A 20,897-nucleotide genomic window follows, 5' to 3' on the forward strand; every position below is an offset into this window, starting at 1 on the left:
TTAAATACATTACACAATTATTTATTTAATACATTTATGTTTATAGTGTTTTGTATCTGTATTGTTCTCAGCCCTGCCTGTATGAAATTAGAACCAACACTGTGTGAAGGTTAGCCTCTCCTTTGAGTCAATGTACCAGTAATATTTATAATCTAATAGGTTGCTCTTTTTTACTTTGCATGGGGGTAAGTTAGCCTTTTCCCAGATCTGTCTGTGTTGTATTATTGCCTGTGTAGCCAACTCTTATGGTCATTGGTAAGACAGCACACACTTACCTGGGACCAGCTAGGGTTTGGTTGGTAGCTATAGTCAGGTTTGAGTGGGTAAACGCTGCTCAGTGAAAGTCTGGTGTTATTGCTAGCTTGGTTAAACCAGAGCTGGGTTGTCATTGCTGTTGTTGTGGCACATTGGGAGTTTGATGGAACTATTCTCTAACAGGTCTGGACATGCCTCTCTCTCTCTCTCTCTCTCCCCCGATGAGCCAGAGTGCAGTGATGTGGCAGTGGGGTTGGCAGACGCAGCACACAACGATAGACCTGTGTGTCAGAGGGGACGCCTGGGCCAGAACCAGTGGCAGGACAGCGAGGACTCTGAGGTGACCATTTGCGCCCCCCCAGCCACCAAGAAACAAGGAGGAAGAGCACCGGCGAGAGCTAGTGGTCACCACAATAAGGAGTCAGCCGGCCACTACGCCACCAACCTGGCTGAGTCTGTACTGCAGGACGCCTTCATCCGCCTGTCTCAGGACGAACCGTCCTTCACCACCGAGGCTGCTGTGAGCATGTCCCCTGGCAGCCACCGCCCCCCTGCCGTCCTCACCAGAACAGGAGTCGAGGAGCCCTCTCGAGCACGTGCCTGCTCCTTCGAGCTGCCTAAGATCGTCATAGTGCAGAGCCCAGATAATTGCGAGGGCCTGCCGGAGTGGCTGGGTACTCAGGCCTCTCACGTGGCTGTGGAGTATGGTGTTGGTGGTGCTGCCAGACAGGTAACGGCGGAACAAGGACCAGAGGCCCATAGCTTCCACCCTACCACCACTACCAGTGGACGACACCACAACAAACCCCTGCAGCAGGCCCTGGCATGTGCTGCCAGCGTCATCGGCACCATCTCCAGCCCACAGGTAGCAGAGCAGCTAGCGATGGAGCCAACAGAGGAGGACATGGAGAGAGAGGGACAGAAAGACCCTGAGGGCACTGACTACTCCTTCTCCTCAGCCATGTGCGGTATGGCCCAGGTGGCGGGGGCAGTGGCCGTGGTGGAGCTAGCTAAAGAGGCAGAGGAGGGGGGCTGCGAGTCAGAAGACGACTCCACCACTGAGGTCTACTCAGCTGCCTCTGTCGGACTCCTATCTGCAGCGCAGGCCTCCACGGCAATCACTCTTCACTGCAGCATTGCCGAGGGAACCAGCATCGAGGCCTTCCGCACCAGCATCGCTGAAGTTCTTCACAAGGAGGCAGCAGGGGTGCTGGCTCAGCCCCAGGACTACAAGAGTGTGGCCCACCTACTGGAGTCCACCCACAACAGGATCGTGGATGGCATCACGTCTCCCAAAAAGTCCTATCTGGACAAGATGGATGAGACTGAGGTGGACGATTTCATCAGCGAGGTGGCCAATGGCCTCTTCAAGCACGCGTTTGAGAAAGCGAAAAAGAAAAGAGAACTAGAAGGCCCGGGCAAAGACGTCCCTAATATCCAGGGCTTTCTGCAGGAGAGCGTGAGCAATGTGCTCTTCGATGTCCTTTGTCTCACTTCAAAGCGGATCGGTGACATTTCCAAATGTGATATAGGGTCGTTTGACAGACAAGAGGGTGATGTCGGCTCCAGGGACTACGAGGCAGCCGCCACCACCAAGGAACCATTAAGTCAATTACAGCGCTTCGATGGCTCCAGCCAGCCCGATAATTATGAAGCCCACTGGGCAGAGAAGATGCCCATCTACTCCGCGATAAGGGAGGACAAATATGGACTCGAGAGGGAGAGTGAACCTTATGGGTCTCACAGCTCGCCACATTTCAGAGAGCAGCAGCAGCTCGGACAAGCTCAGACTAAAGTCTCGTCCTCTACTAAGGACTGCTATGACCTCCAGGGCCAGCAGGCCAGAGGAAACATCAGAGAGCCTTTTACAGAGAGCTTAGCACACCAGGTCTCTTCATCCCTGGGCACAGAGAAAAGATGGAGAGCCAGTACGGACAGCAGACAGTCGTCTCTGACCCCTCAGTCCTCTTTTAGCTCCTCCACAGGGGCCTTGGTCTGCCTAAAGATGGACTCAGAGTCCAGAACTACCCCTGTCAACTATTTCGCTGATGACCTGGCCACCACCGTGGTCTCCATGGCCACTGAGCTGGCCGCCATCTGCCTGGAGAATTCCAGCGGGAAGCAGCCGTGGTTCTGTGCCCTGAAGGGCGCAGCCGGCTACTACCCCGAGGGGGGCTACCTGCTGCCCTCCTGTTGCACGGCCCTCCGCAGAAAGGAGGGCCAGAACGGCGGTGTGGCATCCAAAAAGCACCGGCCGCCACGCCTCAGTGAGATCAAGAGGAAGACGGAAGAGCAGCCCGAGTTGATGGAGTGCCTGGTCAACCGCGTGGTGGATGAGACCGTCAACCTAGACGACATGCCCCAGACTCTTGACCCATTCGCACTCTTTGCCTCAGAGGTCACCGCCCGCATAATGAACTGCCCCGAGCTCAACGTAGTTGACACCTCCAAGCCCGGCCAGCAGACCCGCAGCCGGCTGCAGTGCGAGCGGTGGAGCCGGGGCAAGGCCGCCAGCTACGAAAGCATCCCAGAGGAGGACGCAGGTCCCCCGGGTACCCCCAACACCCTGGGCCCTGGCAGCCGGCTGGGCCAGAACCTGAGCAGGGGAGGCTCCATCTCCAAGCAGTCCAGCTGCGAGAGTATTACGGACGAGTTCTCCCGCTTCATGGTGAACCAGATGGAGATGGAGGGACGGGGTTTTGACCTGCTCCTGGACTACTATGCCGGGCAGAACGCCAGCAGCATCCTGGCGGCAGCCGTGCAGCAGGCAGCCACCAAGAAGAACGGCCACCTCAATGTGAGGGCCACCTCCTGTCTGTCCAAGCAGTCCAGTACGGAGAGCATCACGGAGGAGTTCTACAGGTTCATGCTCAAAGACATGGACATGGAGAGCAAAGACTACAGTATGGGAAGAACTAAAGAGTGGAGCAACAGCCTATTGCCTCCATCTCCCAGAACTCTCTTCTGTATCCGTCAGTCCTCCGTGCCGGACAGACGTTTCTCAGACTCCAGACTGACCGTCAACTCGCCCATCAAGGCCAACTCCTTTGATGGCTTTGTCCGCAATGTGCACGGGGACACACTCAACATCTACCCCACCAACTCGGTGCAGGTGTCTGCCACGGGCCTCTGCAAGTCTGATTCATGTCTGTACCAGAGGGGCCAGACTGACCAGATCACCGACATGCTGATCCACGAGACCTGGTCCAGCTCCATTGAGTCCCTGATGCGGAAGAACAAGATCATTGCGGACCCGGAGGACAGCATTGACCTGGTGGATGCAGAGTCCCAGACCCACATGCTGCAGTATGCCAACCGCCTGGCCGCAGACATCGTGGAAACCGGGAAGTCTGTCCTGCAGGATGGGGATGGAGCCGGAGGAGGGGGCGTGGTGGGGCGACAACAACACATGCCCGTGGGGGAGAGGAGGAGAGGCTTCAAACAGTCCCGCCCTGGCTGCACCCGGAGCAGAGCCAGCCAGGAACAACCTGGAGGGGGCGGAGACAGCACATGTACAGCAGCGGGTCCCCCCATCAGGGGCCCCAGGGAGGTCCCTGTACCGGTGATCCACATCGAGACAGATCAGAGGGACGATCCAGAGTCTGGGAACCCGGTGGAAAGGGCCTGGCATCACCCCTGGGACCCAGCGCCCCCTGAGGGGACAGCCCAGTGGCGCGCTGAGAGGGCCTCAGTGAGCCACAGCAGGTAAGCTCTCTCTCAGTGAGCGATTCCCCTGTGAGTCTATCGCACCCTCAAACAGAGAGAGATGGTAGTATCTTTCCATAGTCCTCCTTGGAATTTTTTTTCCAAAACACCTTGAATTGTGACCTAATGTGTTTATAAATCAATAACCATCCATGAGTTGTTAAACACTTTATAGTGTTGGGTATCAGAGACCCAGCCACATAATGGCTTCTACTGCATTCACAGAGAGAACGTAGTCTATTGTGAAAGTCTCTGGGGTTATACACACCCGCAGCCAGGTTATGAGTCATGTTTCTGTGTTGGAGGCTACAGCTTTTATCTAAAGCTAACCTTGATCTTCAAGGTGGCATAGACATGCCTCTAGTCACGACATACTGCAGATACTCATAAACACTCATACAAACCCAAACACACACACATATATATACACTCCCCCAAATGCTCCCGAGGGGCGCAGCAGTCTAAGGCACTGCATCTCACTGCTAGAGGCATCACTACAGACACCCTGGTTTCGAATCCAGGCTGTATTACAACCGGCCGTGATTGGGAGTCCCAAAGGGACTAATTAGGGCCGATTAATTAGGGCCGATTTCAAGTTTTCATAACAATCGGAAATTGGTCATTTTGGACGCCGATTATTATTATTATTATTGTTAGTTTTTTTTTTTTTACACCTTTATGTAACCTTTATTTAACTAGGCAAGTCAGTTTAAGAACACATTCTAATTTTCAATGACGGCCTAGGAACAGTGGGTTAACTTTCTTGTTCAGGGGCAGAACGACAGATTTTTACCTCTTCAGTTCAGGGATTCAATCTTGCAACATTACGGTTAACTAGTCCAACGCTCTAACTACCTGCCTCACGAGGAGCCCGCCTGTTACGCGTTTCCATTTAGAAACCAAGGTAAGTTGCTAGCTAGCATTAAACTTAATCAATCATAATCACTAGTAACTACACATGGTTGATGATATTACTAGTTTATCTAGCGTGTCCTGCTTTGCATATAATCGATGCAGTGCACATTCGCGGAAAAGGACTGTCGTTGCTACAACGTGTACCTAACCATAAACACCAATGCCTTTCTTAAAATCACTACACAGAAGTCTATATTTTTAAACCTGCATATTTAGATAAAAGAAATCCAGGTTAGCAGGCAATATTGCACGCAGAGTCAGGGTATATGCAACAGTTTGGGCCGCCTGGCTCATTGCGAACTAATTTGCCAGAATTTTAGGTAATTATGACATAACATTGAAGGTTATGCAATGTAACAGGAATATTTAGACTTATGGATACCACCCGTTAGATAAAATACGTAATGGTTCCGTATTTCACTGAAAGAATAAACATTTTGTTTTCGAAATGATAGTTTCCGGATTCGACCATATTGATGACCTAAGGCTCGTATTTCTGTGTGTTAGTATGTTATAATTAAGTCTATGATTTGATAGAGCAGTCTGACTGAGCAATGGTAGGCACCAGCAGGCTCAAAAGCATTCATTCAAAAAGCACTTTTGTGCGTTTTGCCAGCAGCTCTGTTGTTTGTGACTTCAAGCCTATCAACTCCCGAGATTAGGCTGGTGTAACGATGTGATGTGAAATGGCTAGTTAGCGGGGTGTGCGCTAATAGCTTTTCAAACGTCACTCGCTCTGAGACTTGGTGTAGTTGTTCCCCTTGGTCTGCATGGGTAACGCTGCTTCGAGGGTAGCTGTCGTTGTGATCCTGGTTCAAGCCCAGGTAGGAGCGAGGAGAGGTACGGAAGCTACACTGGCAATACTAAAGTGCCTATAAGAACATCCAATAGTCAAAGGTATATGAAATACAAATCGTATAGAGAGAAATTGTCCTATAATTCCTATAATAACTACAACCTAAAACTTCTTACCTGGGAATATTGAAGACTCATGTTAAAAGGAACCACCAGTTTTCATATGTTCTCATGTTCTGAGCAAGGAACTTAAATGTTAGCTTTTTTACATGGCACATATTGCACTTTTACTTTCTTCTCCAACACTTTGTTTTTGCATTATTTAAACCAAATTGAACATGTTTCATTATTTATTTGAGGCTAAATTGATTTTATTGATGTATTATATTAAGTTAAAATAAGTGTTCATTCAGTATTGTTGTAATTGTCATTATTACAAATACATTTTAAAAATCGGCCAATTAATCGGTATCGGCTTTTTTGGTCCTCCAATAATCGGTATCGGCGGTGAAAAATCATAATCGGTCGACCTCTAATATCTAGTCCCCCATTTGAAGAATTCACAAGTATTTGGACACATTCACTTGTATTTAGGTAATCCAAATATTGGTATTTGGTCCCGTATTCCTTGCAGACAATGACTACATGAAGCTTGTGACTACAAACATGTTAGATGCATTTGCGGTTTGTTTTCGTTGTGTTCTGGATTTGGACAATTCCAAGCTAACAGAATGATGCTCCGATTTCTTTCTTTTAAAATGTATTTCAAACAAAAAGCAATGGTTTGTGCTGTCATTCTGTTCTTCAAGTAAATGTTTTTATTTTTTACATTTTCTGTGGAAATTGTTGAAAGTCATCCTTGTGCATAGAGTTGTGTGGTTTGTTTAACTTTGCAATAATAGTTTTGGGTTTTTCTGTTACCATGGAATTGCCCGTTATGTTTTGCCCAATAGGAACTGAATGGTGAATAATATTTTGTGCCATTTTGGAGTCACTTTTATTGTAAGTAAGAATAGAAGATGTTTCTGAACACTTCTACATTCATGTGGATGCTACCATGATAATGGATAATCATGACTGAATCGTGAATAATGATGGATGAGAAGGTGACAGAGTTACCAGTTATTGGTAATGGTGAGAGGTTAGCATGTTTTGTTGTTGCCTCTTAACCCGGCATCTCCCTAATCATTATTCATGATGAAACATCTTATCTACTTAATTAGAAAGAAAAGTACTGCTGTCATCATTCAGGTACTGGCAAAACATAACCCAAAACACAACCAAAACAAACTGTAAATGCATCCAATGAGTTTGTAAAGTCACAAGATTGATTTAGTCATTGCGTGCAAGGAATATGGGACTAAACTTTTGACTAATTTATAGTGGAACTGACAGCGTTTGAATTACTTTGCAGATATGAAACCGATGATCATAATATCAGTTTAAAAAAAATCAAATTCCCAGTTTATTCTTCAAAACCAACTACCATTTCTTGGTAGTCCAAAAAATATTTGTATCAGGTTGTAAATCACAGCTTGCCTCATACATCGTCTGCTGCCTCCACCCATCTAGGATGCACTGTTTCAGTTTCAATGACCCAAAAACGGACGGCTGTAACTAAAGCTGGAAATGTCAATATAATCAAACTCGCAAGGACAATGATCACAAGCCAGTTATAACTTGGCTAATGGGCTAGCACACGTGTCAAACACAAGGCCCGTGGGCCGAATAGGACACACAAGCTAGTATGAAATAGTCAACAGTTGAGTAATCTACTTTATGAAATTACTGCCTGATGCGCTGGGATCAGTGAATTCAACTTCACTCATTGCTTTCGTATGTCCCGCTTACAGCGTGCAGCAGAGGGAACGTGTCAAATGAGGCTGTCTGGCTTCGGTTAAGCTTGACAATGAATAACCAAAAAACGAAACCTGCAACAAAGCACAATGCAAAGGAGAAACGTGTAGGCCTATTGCAGCAACATTTGAGCAGTAGCCTCGGCTGGCCACTCAACTACAATACATTTGAGCAGTAGCCTCGGCTGGCCACTCAACTACAATACATTTGAGCAGTAGCCTCGGCTGGCCACTCAACTACAATACATTTGAGCAGTAGCCTCGGCTGGCCACTCAACTACAATACATTTGAGCAGTAGCCTCGGCTGGCCACTCAACTACAATACATTTGAGCAGTAGCCTCGGCTGGCCACTCAACTACAATACATTTGAGTGCACCACACAGCAATGCTGCATTCAACCACACCGATGATCCATGCTGTGCAAAAAAATGAAAAACATGTTTTAAGCTTAAATGTTACAACAACCTACAGCTATACCTTTTTGGAGTTATTAAATACTTTTTGACTAAGGTCACATTATATTATGCACATATACAAGAAGGGAAGCAAAAGCTGGAAAAATATGATTTCTAGATACAGCATCCTATGGACATAACGTTAAGTGGACATTATAAAGGGCCATATTTTTTCGAATAAAACAATGGCCAGTTTGGGTCGCAGTTGCACATCTGGCCACATCTGGTGACCTTTCGGTTACTAGTCCACCGCTCCAAAATGACACAATACATTATTTACATTTCATTTCTATTGGGAACAAAAAAAAATCTGAAACGCAACCAAAAGAAACAGTAAATGTATCCAACAAATGTGTAGAGTCACAAACTTGATGTAGTCATTGTGTGCTATGAATATGGAACCAATACACACATACGGTGCATTCTGAAAGTTTTCAGACCCCTTGACTATTACCACGTTGTTATGTTACAGCATTATTAAAAAATGTATTAAATTGTTATTTTTTCTCATCAATCTAGACACAATAATACACAATGACAAATCAAACCTGTTTTTTAGATTTTTTTTGGCAAATTTATAAAACATAACAAACGGATATCACATTTACATAGGTATTCAGACCATTTACTCAGTACTTTATTGAAGCACGCTATTACAGCCTCAAGTATTTTGGGGAATAACGCTATAAGCTTGGCACACCTGTATTTGGGTGGGTTCCTCCCATTCTTCTCTGCAGATCCTCTCAAGCTCTATCAGGTGTGATGGGGAGTGTTACTGCACAGCTATTTTCAGGTCTATCCTTCTAAACGGTTCACCAGATATGAGTGGAAATACCCTCAAATTAAAGCTGACGGTCTGAACATTAACCTCATAGTCATGGTTTGATTTCAAATCCCCACTTTTGGAGTGTAGATCCAAAATAAGTCAAAATGCTTCTCTGTCCCAATAATAATGGAGGGCACTGTAAAAGGTGACATTCTGTACTGTCGCCTCAAAGGAAACATTGGATCTCAAATAAAAAATAAAGAATTCCCTTTCCAAATACATATGGAGACGAGTGTATGTCACACATACAGTATATTATGCATATAAGAGACACAGACTACATGCAACAGTGTCATAATATTGTCCTGTAATTTGGGTCTGACATTTCACTCAGAGGTCAAGGACTCAGTAAGGTGAGAAGATTCACACAGACCTTGGTAAAGTGAGAGTGGCCTTTAGGGGAGCAGTGAAACATGGATATACAGTGCCTTGCGAAAGTATTCGGCCCCCTTGAACTTTGCGACCTTTTGCCACATTTCAGGCTTCAAACATAAAGATATAAAACTGTATTTTTTTGTGAAGAATCAACAACAAGTGGGACACAATCATGAAGTGGAACGACATTTATTGGATATTTCAAACTGTTTTAACAAATCAAAAACTGAAAAATTGGGCGTGCAAAATTATTCAGCCCCCTTAAGTTAATACTTTGTAGCGCCACCTTTTGCTGCGATTACAGCTGTAAGTCGCTTGGGGTATGTCTCTATCAGTTTTGCACATCGAGAGACTGAAATGTTTTCCCATTCCTCCTTGCAAAACAGCTCGAGCTCAGTGAGGTTGGATGGAGAGCATTTGTGAACAGCAGTTTTCAGTTCTTTCCACAGATTCTCGATTGGATTCAGGTCTGGACTTTGACTTGGCCATTCTAACACCTGGATATGTTTATTTTTGAACCATTCCATTGTAGATTTTGCTTTATGTTTTGGATCATTGTCTTGTTGGAAGACAAATCTCCGTCCCAGTCTCAGGTCTTTTGCAGACTCCATCAGGTTTTCTTCCAGAATGGTCCTGTATTTGGCTCCATCCATCTTCCCATCAATTTTAACCATCTTCCCTGTCCCTGCTGAAGAAAAGCAGGCCCAAACCATGATGCTGCCACCACCATGTTTGACAGTGGGGATGGTGTGTTCAGCTGTGTTGCTTTTACGCCAAACATAACGTTTTGCATTGTTGCCAAAAAGTTCAATTTTGGTTTCATCTGACCAGAGCACCTTCTTCCACATGTTTGGTGTGTCTCCCAGGTGGCTTGTGGCAAACTTTAAACAACACTTTTTATGGATATCTTTAAGAAATGGCTTTCTTCTTGCCACTCTTCCATAAAGGCCAGATTTGTGCAATATACGACTGATTGTTGTCCTATGGACAGAGTCTCCCACCTCAGCTGTAGATCTCTGCAGTTCATCCAGAGTGATCATGGGCCTCTTGGCTGCATCTCTGATCAGTCTTCTCCTTGTATGAGCTGAAAGTTTAGAGGGACGGCCAGGTCTTGGTAGATTTGCAGTGGTCTGATACTCCTTCCATTTCAATATTATTGCTTGCACAGTGCTCCTTGGGATGTTTAAAGCTTGGGAAATATTTTTGTATCCAAATCCGGCTTTAAACTTCTTCACAACAGTATCTCGGACCTGCCTGGTGTGTTCCTTGTTCTTCATGATGCTCTCTGCGCTTTTGACGGACCTCTGAGACTATCACAGTGCAGGTGCATTTATACGGAGACTTGATTACACACAGGTGGATTGTATTTATCATCATTAGTCATTTAGGTCAACATTGGATCATTCAGAGATCCTCACTGAACTTCTGGAGAGAGTTTGCTGCACTGAAAGTAAAGGGGCTGAATAATTTTGCACGCCCAATTTTTCAGTTTTTGATTTGTTAAAAAAGTTTGAAATATCCAATAAATGTTGTTCCACTTCATGATTGTGTCCCACTTGTTGTTGATTCTTCACAAAAAAATACAGTTTTATATATTTATGTTTGAAGCCTGAAATGTGGCAAAAGGTCGCAAAGTTCAAGGGGGCCGAATACTTTCGCAAGGCACTGTATACACACTGCAGGGAGGCCTGGTATTGGAAGAGTTGGGCACCACAAAGAGGAGGTTACAGATAACTTCCAATGTACTTCAGGTCACTTTATTGGTGTTCCAGAATCTTGAGCTCATCAGCTAAGCGACAAACATTTACAGACCACATTTACAGACCACGTTGACATAGGTGACAACACAAGGTCGCACAAATAGGCAGAGCAGATAAAATATAAAGTGTATGTGTTTAGAAAGGAAAATAGACAATGGGCTTTAAATACTTTGGAGGTCATTTGTAAATGTTGATACTTCAGAAAAAGAATCTTAGTATCATATACAGGTAACTGCCAAAATGAAAGAAAGACCAATGGGGCGTTTGGCCACCACATTCCGGAACAGCTTCAGTGCACCTTGGGATAGATTCTACAAGATTCTAAACTCTATCAGAGGGATGCGACACTATTCTTCCGCGGGAAATTCCATAATTTAGTGCTTTGTTGATTGTGCTGGAAAACGCTGACTCAGGCATCGCTCCAGAATCACCCATAAGTGTTCATTTGGGTTTAGATCTGGTGACTGAGATGGCCACGGCATATGGTTTACATAGTTTCGATGCTCATCAAACCATTCAGTGACCACCCGTGCCCTGTGGGAGGGGGGAATTGTCATCCTGTGGACCTCAGGAAGAGTAGCTGATGCTTTTGCAGCGGCTAATGGGGATCCTAGTAAATACCAAATATGAGGGCATAGCCATCATAGCCAAAATCATGGCCTGCCAAGCATTTTTATACATGACCCTAAGCATGGTGGGATGTTAATAGCTTAATTAACTCAGGAACCACACCTGTGTGGAAGCACCTGCTTTCAATATACTTTGTATCCCTCATTTACTCAAGTGTTTCCATTATTTTGGCAGTTACCTCTAGATTGGATTGACACATGCAATAAATAAGATGAAAAGGAACATAGATGGAAGAGATTATTACATTTAGGCTGCTAAAGGATTGCAGGGTTTGCTGGTTTTTCACGTAACACTTAATAAACTCCAATTAGCGAATGAGTCATCTGCATCTTTTTATTTTTTACTTAACCTTTATTTAACTAGACAAGTCAGTTAAGAACAAATTCTTATTTACAATGACGGCCTACCAAAAGGCAAAAGGCCTCCTTCTGGGACGGGGGCTGGGATTAAAAATATAAATAAATGAAATAAAAATATAGGACAAAACACACATCACGACAAGAGAGACAGCACAACACTACATAAAGAGAGACCTAAGACAACACCATAGCATGGCAGCAACACATGACAGCACAGCATAGTAGCAACACAACATGACAACAACATGGTAGCAACACAACATGACAGCAGCCCAACATGGTAGCAGCACAAAACATGGTACAAACATTATTGGGCACAGAAAACAGCACAAAGGGCAAGAAGGTTGAGACAACAATACATCACGCAAAGCAGCCACAACTGTCAGAGTTTCCATGATTGAGTCTTTGAATCAAGAGATTGAGATAAAACTGTCCAGTTTGAGTGTATGTTGCAGCTCGTGCCATTCGCTAGCTGCAGCGAACTGAAAAGAGGAGCGACCCAGGGATGTGTGTGCGTTGGGGACCTTTAACAGAATGTGACTGGCAGAACGGGTGTTGTATGAGGAGGATGAGGGTTGCATCAGGTATCTCAGATAGGAGGAGTGAGGCCTAAGAGGATTTTATAAATAAGCATCAACCAATCAACAAGTGGGTCTTGCGCCAGGTATACAGAGATGGCCAGTTTACAGAGGAGTATAGGGTGCAGTGATGTGACTTATAAGGAGCATTGGTGGCAAATTTGATGGCCGAATGGTAAAGAACATCTAGCCGCTCGAGAGCACCCTTACCTGCCAATCTATAAATTAGGTCCCCGTAATCTAGCATGGTCATCTGAATCAGGTTAGTTTGGCAGATGGGGTGAAAGAGGATCAATTACGATAGAGGAAACCACGTCGAGAGTTAACCTTAGCCTGCAACTTGAATATGTGCTGAGATAAGGACAGTGTACTGTAAGCCGTACTCCCAAGTACTTGTATGAGGTGGCTACTTCAAGCTCTAAACCCTCAGAGGTACTATTCACACCTGTGGGGAGAGGGGCATTCTTCTTACTAAACCACACTAAACACTAAACCACACTAAACCTAAACCACAAAACCACACTAAACCACAATTTTTGAGGTGTTCAGAACAAGGTTCAGGGCAGAGAAAGCTTGTTGGACACTAAGAAAGCTTTGTTGTAGAGTGTTTAACACAAAATCCGGGGAGGGGCCAGCTGAGTATAAGACTGTATCATCTGCATATAAATGGATGAGAGAGCTTCCTACTGCCTGAGCTATGTTGTTGATGTACATTGAGAAGAGTGTGGGGCCTAGGATCGAGCCTTGGGGCTGATACCTATCAGGATTATTTGTGAGAATAACATCGAGAAAAGTAGCCTTTTCTGGGTGTTTGGAGTCCTACCTTGTGGGATTGGTAATAATCTGAGAAAGATTTAGGGAGTCCCATTGTTTTAGGACTTGATCAGGTGGTTTACGCATGTCCCAGTTTAGGTCACCTAGCAGGACAAATTCAGACTTAGTGTAAGGGGCCAGGAGAGAGTTTACGGCAGGTAGGGTACAGGCCGGCGCTGATGGAGGATGATAACACCCAGCAGTCAACAAAAACCAGCAAATCAAATTGTTTGGGGACAGCCTTGGTGGAGACAACTGAGCACTGAAGGTGTTCCTTGGTAAAGATTGCCACTCCACCACCTTTGGAAGATCTGTCTTGCCGAAAAAGGTTATAACCAGAAAGGTTAACATCAGTATTCAAAACACTCTTTTTTAACCACATCTCAGTAATGACCAACACATGCTGAATTGGAGCTGTGAACCTACACTTTCATTTTAGGTAATAAGCTTCTAGTGTTAACGTGCAGAAAACACAGGCTTTTACGAGAGCAGAAATCCGTGAAACCGATATCAGAGCACAAGTCAGAATTGGGGCTAGCAACAGTAGATGGGCCAGTGTGTACATGCACATTTCCAGATATCATCAGCAGTAATACAATCAAGGCACGGCAGAGGACAGGGAGAGCTCTGCAGTGCTGATTTATGACATTTGAATGCACATTAGATGGCAACAACATCATATTATACAGCAATTTCATCAGGTGACATGGATACAAAGCCGGCGAGAGGGGGTTAGAATAGGATGGGAGGCCAAAAGTCTGTGTAACCAATAGAGAGTCAGAGTCCCGAGTGTGGGTACAAGCATAGTCTGTCCCACGGTTGGGTAAACAAGAATGTTCATAGTCAACAAAGCATGCAGGAGTCATGAGGCAAATAGCAAAATAGCAAAATGCACAAGAAAAAATACATATTTAACGACTTGGGTTTAGCCATTGTAAGTTCAGAGTCACTCGCCCCAACAGTGCCTGTGTGCCGGAGGCGAGCAAAAGCTCGGGAGAGAGGGGTGAGTGGGGTCGGGGTACCTGTCCCAGACAGGGGGAGATGACCAGGGCAGACGTTGAACAGATCGCCAGGTGAGTCTTTCCCTTTTGGAAATGTGAGGTTCATTGACATTGACAAACAACACCTTAACCCACTATGGGAATCTGGCAGCTTTCAATCATCTAATCAGGATTTAAATTCATCAGTTGCTCTGTTGCATTAAAAAACCAGTCAACACTACAGCCTTTCATTTCATTATTTATTTATGTTTAATTTGGATAGGTACAAATACAAAAAATCCTTTACCCACTAAAGGACCTGGGTTATCCACCCTCTATAAAAGGGGCAAAGATTTTAAAAAGGCCAATACTTGGTTGTGGTGGTGGGGGGTTGTACGTAATATGTAATGAGCAACACAAATGTAAAATGTGTATAGTCACAGCACACATGAAAAAAACTGCATTCTATAATCAATCATTTAAAAATTTCCCAAGAAAAAAATATGGAACCAAATCAACCAGTTCAAATCAGAGGGGTTGAGCTCCTCCCAGTCTCCCAAACCCATCACACCATACAGTGCCTTTGCCTTGCAAACGTATTCATCCCCCTTGGCGTTTTTCCTATTTTGTTGCATTACAACCTGCCATTTAAATGGATTTTTATTTGGATTTAATGTAATGGACTTCCCCAAAATAGTCAAAATTAGTGAAGTGAAATGAAAAAAAGAACTAGTTTCAAAAAATTCTGAAAAGTGGTGTGTGCATATGTCTTCACCCCCTTCGCTATGAAGCCCCTAAATAAGATCTGGTGCAGCCAATTACCTTCAGAAGTCACATAATTAGTTCAATAAAGTCCACCTGTGTGTATTCTAAGTGTCACATGGTCTCAGTATATATACACCTGATCTGAAAGGCCCCAGTCTGCATCACCACTAAGCAAGGGACACCACCAAGCAACAAAGAGACCAAAGATAACCCTGAAGGAGCTGCAAAGCTCCACAGCGGAGATTGGAGTGTCTGTCCATAGGACCACTTTAAGCCATACACTCCACAGAGTTGGGCTTTATGGAAGTGGCCAGAAAAAAGTCATTTCTTAAAGAAAAAATAAGCAAACACGTTTGGTGTTTGCCAAAAAGCATGTGGGAGACACCCCAAACATATGGGTCAGATGAGACTAAAATGTAGCTTTTTGGCCATCAAGGAAAACGCTGTGTCTGGTGCAAACCCAACACCTCCCATCCCCCCGAGAATAACAGCATCATGCTGTGGGGATGTTTTTCATCGGCAGGGACTGGGAAACCGATCAGAATTGAAGGAATGATGGATGGCGTTCAATACAGGGAAATTCTTGAGGGAAACCTGTTTCAGTCTTCCACAGATTTGAGACTGGGACAATGACCCTAAGCATACTGCTAAAGCAACATTCAAGTGGTTTAAGGGGAAACATTTAAATGTCTTGGAATGACCTAGTCAAAGCACAGACCTCAATCCAATTGCGAATCTGTAGTATGACTTAAAGATTGCTGTACACCAGCGGAACCCATCCAACTTGAAGGAGCTGGAACAGTTTTGCCTTGAAGAATGGACAAAAATCTCAGTGGCTAGATGTGCCAAGCTTATACCCCAAGAGACTTGCAGCTGTAATTGCTGCAAAAGGTGTCTCTAACAAAGTATTGACTTTGGGGCGGGTGAATAGTTATGCACACTCAAGTTCTGTTTTTTTTGTCTTATTTCTTGGCATTTTTTCTATTTTGTTGCCTTAAAACCTGGAATTAAAATTGATTTGGGGGGGGGTTGTATCATTTTATTTACACAACATGCCTACCACTTTGAAGATGTAAAATATTTTTTCTTGTGAAACAAACAAGGGGGGTGAATACTTTCGCAAGCCACTGTATGTACACTCTTAGAAAAAAATGGCTAACTAGAACCATAAAAGGTACAGCCTGCTAGAACACTTTAAGGACAATTTTTTTCTAAGAGTGTATACAGTGGTTGACCCTGCTGTTTGCTCTCCCCAGCTTTGAGAGAGACAAGACGGCAGTGCCCTCTGCGCCCGCTGCGGTACCCGCTGTAGATGAACGAAACAAGCGCTCTCTGAGTGCTAGCAGTGAGGACAGCTCAGAAAGCTGGTCCCAGATCGCCCCTGATGACGACCCCCACGAGGAGACCAGTAGTTTTATCCAGCTGAGCGAGGGGTCAGTAACCGTAGCAACCAACCACTGCTCCGTCCTATCATGCACCGCTCCTAGCACTCCTACCGCTACTACCGCCCTCGCCGTCCGTCGCCCTCTCATCAGCCCATTGCTGCTCACTCTTTGCTGTCCTGTGCCAGTCTTCGGCCTTTGCTGCTGCAGTGGAATAGCTGTCTGCCCGGGGGCTTTCCGCTCACTGGCAGAGAGCTCACCTAGTGCACTCAGCCCTACTCCTTAACAAGCGTGGTGTGGAGCTCTTGGGGCCTGCAGCCTGCGCTGAAATATAGTTAGAGAGAGTGGGGCTGCAGCCGCGCTAGCATAGGTATGATGTCACACAGCTTTTCACGTATCAAACACCCACAGAACATTAGCTTTATCATTCCCTGCTTCAGCTAGTGCCATTTCTCAGTTCCACAAGCTAGTCTCATACTGACACGCAGCCAAGCCAAAAGACTGAGGTAGCAAGTCTATTACTGCCATTCCTCTAAGCCAGGAGAAATGAGACCAGGTGATAGATAAAAGAGTGGGATGGATACAGTTGTAGGCTCCAGAAGACTAGGAGGAGGGCTGTGTGGCTGGCTGGCTTCAGCTTGACAGTAGTGGGGATGAAATGTGCGCTGCTTTAACCTGCCGGTGCAGACAGCTGTGGCAGAAACAAACACCTGGTCGCTGTTGCCTTCCTCTCCACCTGACCACCTCATCCCCGATTAACTCCGCTGCTGACACTGGACATGGTCGCCCACTCCGCCCGACTTCTCAATCGTTCCACATCCCCCATCTTCACACGGAAGGGCCAATTGCCAGTCAGGTTCTCTCTGCCAACCCAGCCACTCTGCTCAGCTGCAGCTGCTGTTTCTATGTTAATCACCAGCTAATGAACAACATTGCTCGCTTCACTGCAGCTCCTTGTTGTTCCTTTCACAAGTCACTGATTGTGTCACATTTCAAGAGACAGGATGTGAGTTTTGGTTCTGTTTGGATTTGCAGGAACGGGAACAGCAGCACGTCTAGCCTGGGTCTGGCAGACTTGGAGGGCTTGTCTGACATCCCCAGTCAGAGCGCAGTGAACAGGTAACTGATAACTCCTAACAACATGAAAACACTCCTACAACGTGCAGGCTATACTCCTACAACACAGCGCTGAGGCTTTAAATAAGGCCCTTTGAACAGGAGAATGCAGTCTCATAGGCTCCAGTCTGATTCTCTCTAGTCTCTACCCTGTTTATGAAGTGTGTACTTGTTCACCACCTCATGAAGAGATCAACCGATGTAGGAAATGTGGTGGATGATCCATCTGGCTAGCTACCCCATGCTTACACTAATTAAGTGTTTTTAAATCCATGACAGGGAGTAAGTAAATTCACGCCCACTGCTAGATTAAATAAGTGTTTGCACCCCCCAAAATGTTAAGGAAATAAAACATTCAGGACAGAACAAATAGGTAAGGAGAAGGATTAAGATTGACAGAAAGGTGAAAAATATTAAATTTTCCTTTTTCTTCCTTTGTTTTTAGAGTTATCCCTTACTGAAAAAAACTGATGCTTAGTAAATCTGGCCTAAAGGTAGAACGTGAAAAAATCAGAACGCGACCTACTGTATTGTCTTAATGGTCATGTTCTCTGTTCTCAGTGAGGAGGCAGACAAGGGTCACCTAAGGGAGAGCAAGGAGAACGTAAATGGTGAGTAGTGTCACCTTGTCTTACACACACATACACACACACACACACACTACATCACACTGTCTCATTTCCATGACATTACTGTCTATATCTGTCACACAGGAAACTCAACTCTCTCTGTCTCCCCTACTGTCTCATCTTTGTTCTCGTTTGTCTTCGCGATAACTTCTATTCAGCCTCTTCACAACCTCTTCACTGTAAGATCTCTACACACTCAGAGTTCTATGAATATTCTAACTCAAATGTCAAAATTGTAAATATATCACTGCTTTATCTCTGCTGTGGTGCCAGTTAAACATTTTAGGTCAATATAGCGGCATTGTATCCAGTGTTGGGGAAACTACACTGAAAATAAAGTTTACCAAGCTACAAATTACTTCACACTGGAATAAGTTAAACTTCACTAAAGTTACCCTTAATAAAAAATATAGCTTACTTAACTAAAGTGACTTAGAAAAAAGTAATTCACTATATCCCTTAACTACTTCATGAGAAATTGCAGTACCAGTCAAAAGTTTGGACACACCTACTCATTCAAGGATTTTTCTTTATTTTTACTATTTTTTACATTGTAAAATTATAGTGAAGACATCAAAACTATGAAATAACACATATGGAATCTTGTAGTAACCAAAAAAGTGTTAAAGAAACTAAATATATTTTAGATTTTTCAATGTAGCCTTGATGACAGTTTTGCATTCTCTCAACCAGCTTCATGAGGTAGTCACCTGGAATGCTTTTCCAACCGTATTGAAGGAGTTCCCACATATGCTGAGCACTTGTTGGCTGTTTTTCATTCACTCTACAGTTCAACTCATCCCAAACCATCTCAATTGGGTTGAGATCGGGTGATTGTGGAGGCCAGGTCATCTGATGCAGCACTCCATCACTCTCATTCTTGGTCAAATAGCCCTCACACAGCCTGGCGGTGTGTTGGGTCATTGTCCTGTTGAAAAACAAATTATATTCCCACTAAGCACAAACCAGATGGGATGGTGTATCGCTGCAGAATTCTGGGATAGCCATGATGGTTAAGTGTGCCTTGAATTCATTGAATTCTAAATAAATCACTGACAGTGTCACCATCACACCTCCTCCTACATGCTTCACGGTGCAAACCAGTAAATACGGAGATCATCTGTTCACCTACTCTGCGTCTCATAAAGACACAGCTGTTGGAACCAAAAATTTCAAATCTGGACTCATCAGACCAAAGGACAGTTTTCCACCGGTCTAATGTCCATTACCCATGTTTCTTAGCCCAAGCAAGTCTCTTCTTATTATTGGTGTCCTTTAGTAGTGGTTTCTTTGCAGCAATTTGACCATGAAGGCCTGATTCATGCAGTCTCCTCTGAACAGTTGATGTTGAGATGTCTGTTACTTGAACTCTGTGAGGTGCAATCTGAGGTGCAGTTAATTGCTGATTTCTGAGGCTGGTAACTCTAATAAACTTATCCTTTGCAGCAGATGTAACTCTGGGTCTTCATTTCCTGTGGCGGTCTTCATGAGAGCCAGTTTCATCATAGTGCTTGATGGTTTTTGCACTTGAAGAAATTTTCAAAGTTCTTGACATTTTCCGCATTGACTGACCTTCATGTCTTTAAAGTAATAATTCCACACAATAACAAGTTAACAAGCCACACCTGTTAATTGAAATGCATTCCAGGTGACTACCTCATGATGCTGGTTGAGAGAATGCTAAGAGTGTGCAAACCTGTCATCAAGGCAAAGGGTGGCTACTTTGAAGAAACTCAAATCTAAAATATATTTAGATTTGTTTGACACTTTTTGGTTACTACATGATTCCATGTGTTATTTCATAGTTTTGATGACTTCACTATTTTTCTACAATGTAGAAAATAGTAAAAATTAAGAAAAACCCTTGAATGAGTAGATGTGTCCAAACGTATGACCGGTACTATATATCTAAATCTGAAATGTTAAATTGCAAGAACAAATTGCAGAAAAATAAATAAAAATTGCAATAACTGTTCACTCTGGAGTCAGATGTTAACATCATGTGTAATTTAGCCTTTTAAACACAAAAAGTGAGAATGAGGCACACAAGAAGTGTTTCAAGTTAGAATTAGGCAGGTCTGATGCCAAAAACTAAAGTAAATTCTTGCCTACTTCACCCATATTTTATTTGTGCAAAAAAAAGTAGTTCCAGTAGTTAGCTACACCACTAAATGGCAAAGTAATTAACTACTAAAACCACTACCAAGATTTTAATTGAGTTTAACTACCACCAAGCTACTGAAAAATGTATTTAAATAGTTGAACTAAATGTATTTCACTACTCCCCAACATAGCCCTCTATACCCAACCTAACTTGAACCTATTTAGTGCCAAATCCATCCAATGTTCCATCGGACCTCGGCGTAGCTTTGGCATTGACACTACACGAAGTGAGCTTGATGTAGACAGAAAGTAGGCGTGATGTATTTCCTGTGTGTGTTGCAGAGGGCAGCTCCCTGTGGACAGTAGGGGGCAGTAGCAGCCACAGGGAGCTTCTGGTGGTCAACTGTGACTTGGATCCAGAGTGTGTGGACTCAGAGCTGCGCTTGGCCCTGCAGTGGATCGCCGCCTCCGAGCTGGGCCTGCATGCCGTCTACTTCAGGAAGTGTAAGGAGAGGACGTCCAAGGTGGGTGCAGCACAGCACATGCAGGTACACAGACTCTGATTATGCCCCTACGTGTGTGTGTATTGTACTCTGTT

General features: G+C 44.5%; 1 protein-coding gene across 4 annotated transcripts in view; it reads left to right on the forward strand.

The window, feature by feature from the left end:
- Window positions 1-20,897, forward strand: part of LOC110503320 (A-kinase anchor protein SPHKAP-like) — a 47,540-nt gene that overhangs the window by 25,016 nt on the left and 1,627 nt on the right. Inside the window, exons 7-11 of one of the 4 annotated variants that reach the window (XM_036961323.2) lie at window positions 486-3,960; window positions 16,326-16,502; window positions 17,487-17,570; window positions 18,129-18,178; window positions 20,642-20,847. In XM_036961323.2, the coding sequence (XP_036817218.2) occupies window positions 486-3,960; window positions 16,326-16,502; window positions 17,487-17,570; window positions 18,129-18,178; window positions 20,642-20,847 (3,992 nt within the window). The remainder of the gene's footprint in view (window positions 1-485; window positions 3,961-16,325; window positions 16,503-17,486; window positions 17,571-18,128; window positions 18,179-20,641; window positions 20,848-20,897) is intronic. The other 3 variants (XM_036961325.2, XM_036961326.2, XM_090218282.1) reach the window with 3 other exon arrangements.

This window comes from Oncorhynchus mykiss, chromosome 24 (genome assembly GCF_057628025.1).
Source record: "Oncorhynchus mykiss isolate SJ-2025 chromosome 24, ASM5762802v1, whole genome shotgun sequence".
Taxonomy (NCBI): Eukaryota; Metazoa; Chordata; class Actinopteri; order Salmoniformes; family Salmonidae; genus Oncorhynchus; species Oncorhynchus mykiss.